Genomic DNA, 10,669 nt, shown 5'->3' with positions numbered 1-10,669 from the left:
AGGTTTCTAAGAGGTAGAAACCTGGGCATACCCCTTCCCAACTGTGCGACCTTGGGCTCAAAACTTACCGTCTTCTGGGCTTCATTCAGTATGAGTATACTCATCTGTAAAATGAGGTTGAAAAGAGCTCCTCCCTCATTGTGAAGATCTAATAAGTTCAGACATGTAAAGTAAAGAGTCTGGGAGAGCGCCTGGCACAGAACAAAACTATTATTGTGATTTCATCACCATCCTCAACTCCTTCCAATTCATCACTAGGCCCTGTTTTAAATTTTTTTATGTTTATTTATTTTTGAGAGAGACAGAGACAGAGACAAGACAGAGTGCGAGTGGGGGGAGGGGCAGAGAGAGAGGGAGACAGAATCTGAAGCAGCTCCAGGCTCTGAGCTGTCAGCACAGAGCCTGATGCGGGGCTCAAACGCATGAACCGTGAGATCATGTGATCTGAGCCTAAGTCGGACGCTTAACCAACTGAGCCACCCAGGTACCCCTATCTAGGCTCTGTTAAGTTAACCTCTCCAATCAGGCCACTTCTCCACCATCACGCCCTCAGCCCCAGTCAAGAGGCAGCAAAGCATAAATGCAAATTACATGGGTTCCAGGGCCTGGCTGCAGGAGTTTAAATCCTGACCCTGACCCTGTGTGACCTTGAAAAAGTGACCTCCCTCCTTGTGCCTCATTTTCCTTTTTCTGTACAATGGGGATAATAGTATCGCCTCCTCTTAAAAACTTGCTGTCAGGATGAAATGAAAGAACGTATACCAAACACCCACGATAGTTTCAGGTATACAAGAAGTGCTAACTAAATGCTGGTAGTTAATATTATAATTAATATATAGCAGCCACCTCGCTGGGCTTCCGGCTTCTGCTCTGCCTCCCTACAGTCTGTTTTCCATGCAGCAACCAGAGTGAGCCTTTTAAAATACCAATCACAGGAGCGCCTGGGTGGCTCAGTCGGTTAAGCATCCGATATTGGCTCAGGTCGGGATCTCGTGGTTTGTGAACTCGAACCCCATATCCAGCTCTTCAGGCTCTGCAGTGACATTGCCTGCTTGGGATTCTTCTCTCCCTGCCCCTCCCCCACTTGAGCTTTCTCTGTCTCAAAATAAATACATAAAAAATTTTTTTTTAAATGTCAGGGGTGCCTGGGTGGCTCAGTCGGTTAAGCGTCCGACTTCAGCTCAGGTCACGATCTCGCGGTCCGTGAGTTCGAGCCCCCGCGTCGGGCTCTGGGCTGACGGCTCAGAGCCTGGAGCCTGCTTCCGATTCTGTGTCTCCCTCTCTCTCTGCCCCTCCCCCGTTCATGCTCAGTCTCTGTCTGTCTCAAAAATAAGTAAATGTTAAAAAAAAAAAAAGTCAAAAGAGGCGCCTGGGTGGCTCAATCAGGCGCCTGACTTCTGCTCAGGTCATGATATAGCTCATGAGTTCGAGCCCCGCATCAGGCTGTGCCTTGACAGCTCAGAGCCTGGAGCTGCTTCAGATTCTGTGTCTCCCCCTCTCTCTGCCCCTGCCCCACTCTGTCAAAAATAAGTAAACATTAAAAAATTAAAAAATAGGGGCGCCTGGGTGGCTTGGTCGGTTAAGCATCTGACTTCGGCTCAGGTCATGATCTCATGGTCCGTGAGTTCGAGCCCCGCGTCGGGCTCTGTGCTGACAGCTCAGAGCCTGGAGCCTGTTTCAGATTCTGTGTCTCCCTCTCTCTCTGCCCCTCCCCTGTTCATGCTCTGTCTCTCTCTGTCTCAAAAATAAATAAAATAAAATATCAATGACAGATTAAAGAATCACAGAAAACAAACACAGTGTGTGGATCTTGTTTAAATTCCGATGCAGACGCAACAAGTGTAATACAAAGATATTTATGGGATATAATGTCCAGCATATAGCTTCAAAATCATCTGGGAGGAGTGGGTGGGGGAATGAAACATTGGCCATCAATAGATAATTGCTGATGCCAGCCACTTCTATTATTAACAATTCTAGGGGCGCCTGGGTGGCTCAGTTGGTTGAGCGTCCGACTTCAGCTCAGGTCATGATCTCACTCTCCATGAGTTTGAGCCCCGCGTCGGGCTCTGTGCTGACAGCTCAGAGCCTGGAGCCTGCTTCGGATTCTGTGTCTCCCTCTCTCTCTGCTCCTCCCCTGCTTGTTCTCTGTCGCTCTCCATCTCTCAAAAATAAATGAACAGTAAAAAAAATAATAATAAAATAAAAAGAAATGACTAAAGTTTGAAAGTTGTGATAATGATATTTTAGTTGTGTTTCAAAGAGAGAAAGAGAGTCCTTATTTTTTAGGAACACAGGTTTAAGTGTTTCTGGATGAAATGTATGGAATTTGCTTCAAAATAACTCAAGGGACTTAATGGGGGAGGGGATGATGGAACAAAATTGGTCATGTGGGTGATGGATTGGTGACGGGCTGGTTATACTCTTCCCCTTCCTTTCTTTTGGTCATGTTTGAAATTTTCCATAAACTAAAACAATTTTCTAAAAAAGAGTATATTGAGGCCCCTGGGTGGCTCAGTTGGTTAAGCGCTTGACTGTTGATCTCAGTTCAGGTCTTGATCTCAGGGTCATGAGTTCAAGCCCCATGTTGGAGTCTACACTGGGCATGGAACCTACTTTAAAAAAAAAAGGAAAAAGAGAGAGTACATGAAGACCTAAACTAGTTCATGCCACTTCCCATATTTAAAACCCTTCCTTGGTTTCCCACTCAGCTAGGCCTCTTTCTAATTCCTTGACCTCAAGTTCTGTATTGTCCCCAACGTCTATCTACTCATCACAGAGAACTTCTGGCTGTTAATCCTTTCCAGCGTTTATTTGATACAGATTTATTGGACACCTACCCTGTTCTGGACAGAGGGTGAACAAGGCAGACAAGTTGTTCGTCTTAACAGGGAATACATTCTAGAGGACAGGAATACTGTATTAAGTGCCTACCAGGGAGATGTGACAACAGAATAATGAAGGGAAGGGAGCATCATGAGCTACGGTGGACAGGGGAGGCCTTCTGCAGTGGTAATATTTGAAATGAGATCAGAGTGGGGAGTCAGACACATATGTTGATGGAGGAATGACCTTGGGGGAGGACATAGGGAACCGCTAGTGCAGAAGCCCTGAAGTAGGATGGACCATGGGATGTACCAGCCCTGGAAAGAAGGTGAGTTTGGAGGATGGAGGTAGGAAAGATCCCCCGAACGCAGCATGTTCCTTCCCACCTTGAGCTCTCTGAACTTGCTATTCTGGGACAACTTTGATTCTATCATGGCCTATTTCGATGCACAATAAAAACAAAGAGTAATATTGGTAACATGCATTGAGCACTGTAGGCACTGGTCTAAACTTGCCATTGATTACTGAATTTAATCCTAACACCCCAGAAAGATGAAGGGACTTGGCCAAGGTTACACAGATAGAGAGTGGCCAAGACAAGATTCCAAACTGGTTACCCAGGCAATCCGGCTCCAGAGTTCGAATGACCCTACACCTAACACCCAGGGCTCCCAGGACTCGCCAGACCTTATCACACTGAAGACCCACCCATGCAGGGCATTTTTATGGGCACTTCACGGTCATTCCCGTGCTGGGCAGGAAAGTGCACCGTCACGGCCCGGGGAAGGGTGCCAAGCGTGGCACCCAGGGCCTGGCACCAGGAGATCCAACCCTCCCAAGGACTCCCGCTGGGATATTTCGGGAACCGCCGTACCCCTCCCCTTACCACATCTGGGCCGGGGCATTGGGGTGGGAGGGGCTGAGATTCTTGAATCACCCAATGGCGAAGGGTGCCGGGGGCCTATGCAAATAACACATTTTTTATTGGACCTCAGCTCTCTCTGAACCTGGAGTCTCACCCCGCCCACTCACGAAAAATTGGCCTGACCTCTTTGCAAAAGCCTTGGGCAGACGTTCCTTGCAATTCCCTCCGGAGAGTGAACTCAGGCTCCCAACGAATTCTCGAAAGGAAGGGGGACACAGAGAGGGAAGGTGCCTATGCTGGGCAGTGTCTCAGTGATCTCTAAACCCAGTTTCCCCGAGTTAGGTCCTGCACGTGCTTGACTCCACTCAGCCACCGTAGGCCCCGCAAGCCGCAGTACACTTTCCTATAGCCCTTAGACTAGCTCCGCGCTTGCTCACCAACTTGCCTGCCTCGCGTACCCACCCCTTCGATTTCTTCTCCCGCGGCAGCCTCAGCTGGCCGCGACTGCGCATGCGTACTGACGCCCCCACCGGGCCCCGCGTGGGAGGAGTGGATGGAAATGAGGCTGGGCAGAGCAACTCGCGCACCCTCCCTCCCCTCCCGTCGCTGGGCGCGCGCCGGGAGGTGCAGCTCCGCCGCGTCCGAGGGCAGCGCAGCAGCTGCAGCGGCCGCTGCGGGAGGGGCCCGGAGCCCCGCCCCCGGGGAGGGGCCTTCCGCAGGTGAGCCGGGCTCGGGTCCGGGCCTGGATGCCTGGGTCTTCGGGAAGTGGATTGGGGGCTGGACGCCAGGATCTCCCGGAAAAGAATCGATTGGAGTCCTGATGCATAGGTTCCGGAGGGACTGCATTGGTGCCTGAGCCTTGGTAGGGTGCATTGGTGCCCGAATGCCATGATTCCGAGGGGTGCACTGAGGCCCGGACGCCTGAGACCCCGAAGGAGAAATCCATTAGGCGTCTCTTAATCGCAAGACAGGCCACATTCTTTCTGCATCTCCCTCCAGGTCTCCCCTCTACCCTCCACGCTGGGGATGAAATTTAGCAACAAGAAGGAAGCAGTTCACGCGGCGTCCATGGACTGAGACCAAACCGCGACTCCGGTAAAGCTACCTATTGGAGGTGAATCCCGCCCACTGAGCTCAGGCCCCTCCCCTGGGACAGAGTTGTAAAAGACCCGCCCACCCCGCTGGAAGGCCCCTCCCCTGGGTCTGAGTGGCTTTGGAGCCTATTTATATGGCCCCGCCCATTCCCGTCTTAGTTTCCACTGCTGGGAGGTTCTAATGGGGGGAGGTCCCGCCCACTGTGGATCCAGGCTTCGGCAGCTCTGCGCTCAGGACAGCCCCAGAGTTTAAGTTGTAGAGGCCTCGCCCACTCCGTTCAAGGGCTTCAAGCCTGGGTCTAAGTTGCAAAGGGTCACGTTTGCATAAACCCCCGCAAGTTGTGCTTTTAGGCTCCGCCGGCCCGCAAGCAACACCTGCCCTGCCTTTGGATTCCAGACTTAAGACCTCGCTCCTAGAACACTGGTCCGTGATTTTAGGCCCTATAGCCTATCCCCATCAGCCTGATCATCACCGGCGTGGCCTAGCTCCCTCTGGGTTCCTGGGCCAGCAAGATGCTGGAACGAGATGCGGAGTCCGCGGCCGGGGACCCGGATCCTAGTCCCACCGGCAAGGAACCTATAACCAAAGGAGGAGGTGAGAGCAGTCCCGCCTGTGAGTAGGGGGCATTCTACAGGAATTGGGGCCAAGAGAATCACATTTTGAGGGAATCTCAGGGCGAAAGTTTGAAGGCCTAGGGTGATGGCCATTTGGGTTGCTCCGAATCGCGTTCTGGGGAATCGTACTATTTGGCGTTGGGGAAATTCAGTGATCATTTTTGGGGCTCAGAAAATTAAAGGAGGGTCAGGGGGTTTGATATGTGGAATTTCAGGGTGATCACTTGGGAATGTACTAGAAACGAACATCTTAGTCGCTTTGCGGTTCCAGCTCCGTAACCCTTTGGAGCCCCTTAGGATGATCATTTGAGGAATCCCAGTATGACCCTTGAGTGTCCAGATACACTCCAAGTATCAAGGCTGGGACGGGGTGGGGGGCAGGGGAGGGAAGCCTGGCCTAAATTCAGGTTGTTGGCTGATGCCTGGAGCCCACCCGCCCTCCTGTCCTGTAGCTCCCCACCAGGGCTCGCCGCAGAAGCCCAGCCAGTCGGTTCCCGGGCCTGCCACGTCCGCGGGGGCGCCTTCTCGACCCCGCCGGCGGCCCCCGCCCCAGCGCCCGCACCGCTGCCCCGACTGTGACAAGGCCTTCTCGTACCCGTCCAAGCTGGCCACGCACCGGCTGGCACATGGCGGCGCCCGCCCGCATCCGTGCCCCGATTGCCCCAAGGCCTTCTCCTACCCCTCCAAGCTGGCAGCTCACCGCCTCACGCACAGTGGTGCCCGCCCACACCCGTGCCCACACTGCCCCAAAGCCTTTGGCCACCGCTCCAAGCTGGCCGCCCACCTCTGGACCCATGCGCCTGCCCGCCCCTACCCGTGCCCGGACTGCCCCAAGTCCTTCTGCTACCCCTCCAAGCTCGCAGCCCACCGCCACACCCACCACGCCACCGACGCCCGCCCTTATCCTTGCCCGCACTGCCCCAAGGCTTTTTCCTTCCCCTCCAAACTGGCCGCCCATCGCCTGTGTCATGACCCCCCCACGGCGCCGGGCAGCCAGGCCACGGCCCGGCATCGCTGCTCCAGCTGCGATCAGGCCTTTGGCCAAAGACGCCTCCTGCTCCTTCACCAACGCAGCCACCACCAGGCTGAGAGCCAGGGCGAGCGCGAGTGAGCCCTCCCCTTGGCTCACAGCGCCCCCCTGCCGCCAGCCCAGGTCAATGAAGAGGTGGCATTTCTAAGCTGGGCTGTATGGACTTGCCTCTGCTCCACGCTGGGCTCAAACTTACCGGGCTGAGGACTTCTGCTCACCTGTTTGGGGAAGGGAAAGGTGTCACCCATAGTTAGCACTGGGCCCCAAACTATGGGTTTGGAGCTGTGGGTTGAAAGCAAGTCCTGGCTCCGGTTTTTTCCCTCCTATTCATAAGGCAAAAGTAAAAAGTCTTGCTAGCACCGGGGGTTGGTGAGGAATGTGGGGAAACAGGGTCTCTCCTTATTGTGAGTTAAATTGGTGCCTGCATTTTGGCCGTTTCGACTGTATCTATAAAAAATTTTAAATGCACACATGGTCGTGTCAACTATTCCACTTCTAGGAACTTATCCTGTAGATAAACTCAGCACGTTGAAATAGGCGTAAGGGTAAGGATGTCCACAGTGGGATGGTTGTGGCCAAAGATGGGAAACCATCCAAGTGCCCATTGGTAGGGGACCAGCTAATAAATTCCTGTAGGGCCACAGAATGGACTATGTTGCTGTAGGAGAAAAAAAAAAAAAGTCTGTACAGATGGGGAAAGAGTCCCTAAATATACTAAATAGTGAAAGCAAGAACAAAGGGTATATTACCAAGAGAAAAAAAATTTTTTTAAGTATTTATTTTTGGGGAGGTCACAAGCAGGGGAGGGGCACAGAGAGGGAGACACAGGATCTGAAGCAGGCTCTGCGCTGACAGGCTGACATCAGCGAGCCTGATGCAGGGCCCGAACTCCTGAACCTCGAGATCACGACCTGAGCTGAGCCGAAGTCGGACACACTCAACCGACTGAGCCACCCCGGTACCCCAGTATAATTTTTTTTTTTTAAAGCTCAAGCTTTAGAGCCAGCCCTGACCCACTACCGGGGGACCTTGGACAAGCTTTGACCCTTCTCTGGAGTCAGATGCCTTATCTAGAACATGGGAGTGTTGTAAGGCCTTTATAAGGACGCAGGCGTCATCTCTGGCAGTCACTTCCCTCCTGAAGCCTGTTTCTCCTGCTATAAAGTAAGAATGACTGAGATAACCTGGAGCTGCCCTTCACTCTTCAGATGTGTATTAAGTGCCCACAGTGTGCTGGCCCCTGCCCAGGGTGGTGGGAACACACCAGTGAACAAGACAAGCCTGGTCTAGTGAGGGAAGCGGGCACTAATCAAGTAGGGACCAAGAAAAGAAAAGAAAAGAAAAGAAAAAAAAAAAAAAACCCTAAAGCGGGGCGGGGGGGGGGGGGGTGGGTAGGGGAGGCAGCCACCACCAAGAATTATTTCAATGTTGACATGGCCAAAGACGCCATTCAATGAATGACATCCGTGGCATGGGCTTGGGAACAGGCCAGTGAAAGAGAACCGGGAGCTCAGAAACAGACCTGTGCTTACCGGGGGTCCTGACTAGTGACAATCCCCACATGTCCATGAGGGCCTGACAGTATATGTTTGTAGGTTTTGTAGGCCACGGTGTCTGCTACAACTACCCCCACTCTGACGCTGTGGTACAAAAGCAGCTGTGCACGTTATGATACATGGGTGAATGAGTGTGGCTGTGGTCCAGTAAAACTCTGCAGAAATAGTAGGTGGGCTGGGTGTTGCCCATGGGATGTCATTTGCAGATCTCTGCTGTCGGTGAGCGGGGAAAGGACAGGCTAATCTGTGAACCAGCTGAGAGGTACGGAAAAAAAACCAAGTGGGACCCTGTGGAGGCAGAATAATGGTCCCCCAAAGAGGTCCACGTCCTAATCCCCAGGACGGGAGCATGTTAGTTTACACATGGCAGAAGGGACTTTGCAGATGTGATTAAGGATCTTGGGCGTGGTTAGGCAGAATACTGGCCCCCCAAAGATGTTCAGTCCCTAATCCCTGGAACCCACAAATATGCTATGGGGCGAAGGAGAATTATGGATGAAGGAATCAAAGTTGCTAATCGGCTGACTTTAAAGGAGGGAGATTATCCCCTTGAGATGGGGAGATTATCCTGATTATTCCAGCCCCCCCACAACGTAACCAGAGGGGTCCTTATATGGGAAAGAGGGAAGCAGAAGGGTCAGAGGCCATGTGACAATGGGAGCAGAGACTGGAGGGATGCAGGGCCATGGGGCAAGGAATTCAGGCAGCCTCTAGACACTAGAAAAAGTAAGGAAATGGATCCTCCCCGAAGGCACACAGCCTTGCACACCATGATTTTAGCCCACTGAGACTGACATCGGACTACCACTGACCTGCAGAACTGTAAGAAAATAAATGTGTGTTGTTTTAGGCCCCTAAGCTTGGGATAGTTTGCTACAGCAGCAATAGGAATCTTACAGATCCCGGTCTCATACCATACACAAAAATAAGTTTCTGGTGAGTTAAGATTTAAGTTGGGAAAGCAAAACAGATGGAAATAATAAAGGAGAATATCTTAGTAACCTCAGAGGTACAGAAGGAATCTGTACGACACGAGAAATGCACATCGTAGAGGAAAAGACTGGTAAATTTGACCATAAATCAAGTGACAACTATGACAAGAGATACAAGAAGAGTGTATATATACCTAGCACATACTATTATATAGAGGGTTAGAAAAGATATGTTTGAGGAGGGAGTGTTTGAGTTCAGATCCAAAATGTGTGGACGGAATGAGAGATGCTTTGTGGAAGTATCCAGCATAAGGGGTAGGACCGAGCAGGCAAGTGCAAATTAGCAGGCCGCCAGACCACAGTCCACTCAGCAAAGCCTTGGGGGAGGGGTGGGCAAGGGTGAGGATTCAAGTCCTTCCACACCCGGAAGTGCGGTTTGTATCAATGTTTACACACAGAGCTGTTCTGGAAGATGCCCTCTGCAGCAACCACACCACCATCCAAGTTTCAGGAACGCAAACGCACTTGAGGGGTGTTGATCTCTGGTCTAAACGTCATTGTACAGGTGAGGAAACAGGCCCGGAGAGATGGGATTTGCTTGTACCCAAACAAGGCCAGCAGGCCGGGACCTGATGAGCCAGGGTGGATCGCGTGTATAGCTCAGGCCAGCTCCTGCCCGAGGGCCTTTGCACTTGCTTTTCCAGACCTCCCCTACTTCTCACCGCAGAGGAATTCTTCCTGCAGAGGAATCAGTCCCTTGAGATGCCTCCCCCGCTGACCTTATCTAAACCACGCCACCCTGCCCATCACTGTAACACTGCCCTGCGTTATCTGCCTCACACATTTATCACTGCTCAGTGCTGCAGTCTCTCTCCCAGAGGAATGTCACCCCGTGAGTGGGGCCTCATCTGTTTTTCACACTGCAGTTCCACGGCCTCACCCATAGCGGGCACAGTGGGCAGAACAATGGCCTCCCAAAGACATCCACATCCTAATCCCTGGAACCCGCCAATATGCTATGTGGCAAAGGGGAATTACGGTTGAAGAAATCAAAGTTGCTAATTGGCTGACTTTAAAACATGGAGATTATCCCAGAGTACCCAGGTGGTCTCGAGGTAAACACGAGGATCTTTTAAAGGTGGCAGGAGGGGCGCCTGGGTGGCGCAGTCGGTTAAGCGTCCGACTTCAGCCAGGTCACGATCTCGCGGTCCGTGAGTTCGAGCCCCGCGTCAGGCTCTGGGCTGATGGCTCAGAGCCTGGAGCCTGTTTCCGATTCTGTGTCTCCCTCTCTCTCTGCCCCTCCCCCGTTCATGCTCTGTCTCTCTCTGTCCCAAAAATAAATAAACGAAAAAAAAAAAAAAAATTTTAAAGGTGGCAGGAGTCAGAAGAGTCAACGTCAGGGTGATGTGAAAGATTCCCCTTGCCACTGCTGGCTTTGAATACAGAAGGGGAATCGGGGATTTGGGGAAAAGACAAGGAAGCAGATTTTCCCCAGAGCTTCCAGAAGGAACACGGCCCTGCCTACATCCTGAGTTTTAGCCCAGTAAGACCCGTTTTGGACTTCAGACCTCCAGACCTGGAAGGTTCTACATTTCTGTTGTTTTAAGACACTGGGTTTGGGCTAATTTGTTACCTCTGACTGCCCTTTGCTCTGCTCAGACCCCTTCCTGACCTCCCTGGCCACAGGATAATGTCCAAGCTTTTCGACCTGGTGTTCACAGACCTTCGGGACAGCCCCGTCCTCTTGCTTT

At 52.1% G+C, this 10,669-nt stretch overlaps 1 protein-coding gene across 6 annotated transcripts; it reads left to right on the top strand.

The window, feature by feature from the left end:
- Nucleotides 1–4,337: 4,337 nt before the first annotated feature.
- On the top strand, nucleotides 4,338–7,227 carry ZNF575 (zinc finger protein 575). Of its 6 annotated transcripts, none has more exons than XM_047079164.1 (4): nucleotides 4,455–4,553; nucleotides 4,691–4,786; nucleotides 5,224–5,380; nucleotides 5,853–7,227. In XM_047079164.1, the coding sequence occupies exons 3-4, from the start codon at nucleotides 5,299–5,301 to the stop codon at nucleotides 6,509–6,511; spliced, it is 741 nt and encodes a 246-aa protein (XP_046935120.1). In that variant the 5' UTR covers nucleotides 4,455–4,553; nucleotides 4,691–4,786; nucleotides 5,224–5,298; the 3' UTR covers nucleotides 6,512–7,227. The 6 variants fall into 6 exon arrangements, with proteins under 6 accessions (XP_046935115.1, XP_046935120.1, XP_046935118.1 ...); XM_047079162.1 differs by having other exon boundaries at nucleotides 5,183–5,380; XM_047079161.1 differs by having other exon boundaries at nucleotides 5,137–5,380.
- Nucleotides 7,228–10,669: the final 3,442 nt, after the last annotated feature.

This window comes from Lynx rufus, unplaced genomic scaffold (assembly GCF_022079265.1).
Source record: "Lynx rufus isolate CCGP_SWC_20201006 ecotype Redwood Valley unplaced genomic scaffold, mLynRuf1.p SCAF_16, whole genome shotgun sequence".
In the NCBI taxonomy this organism is placed as follows: domain Eukaryota; kingdom Metazoa; phylum Chordata; class Mammalia; order Carnivora; family Felidae; genus Lynx; species Lynx rufus.
This window is presented reverse-complemented; position numbering and strand designations above follow the sequence as displayed.

What these genes read in the sequence shown, in the direction of transcription:
- ZNF575 (XM_047079159.1), top strand. Translation starts at nt 5,299, where the DNA reads ATGCTGGAACGAGATGCGGAGTCCGCGGCCGGGGACCCGGATCCTAGT. An exon ending in ACCTATAACCAAAGGAGGAG is followed by an intron (nt 5,381 to 5,852) that starts GTGAGAGCAGTC and finishes CCTGTCCTGTAG; the next exon opens with CTCCCCACCAGGGCTCGCCG.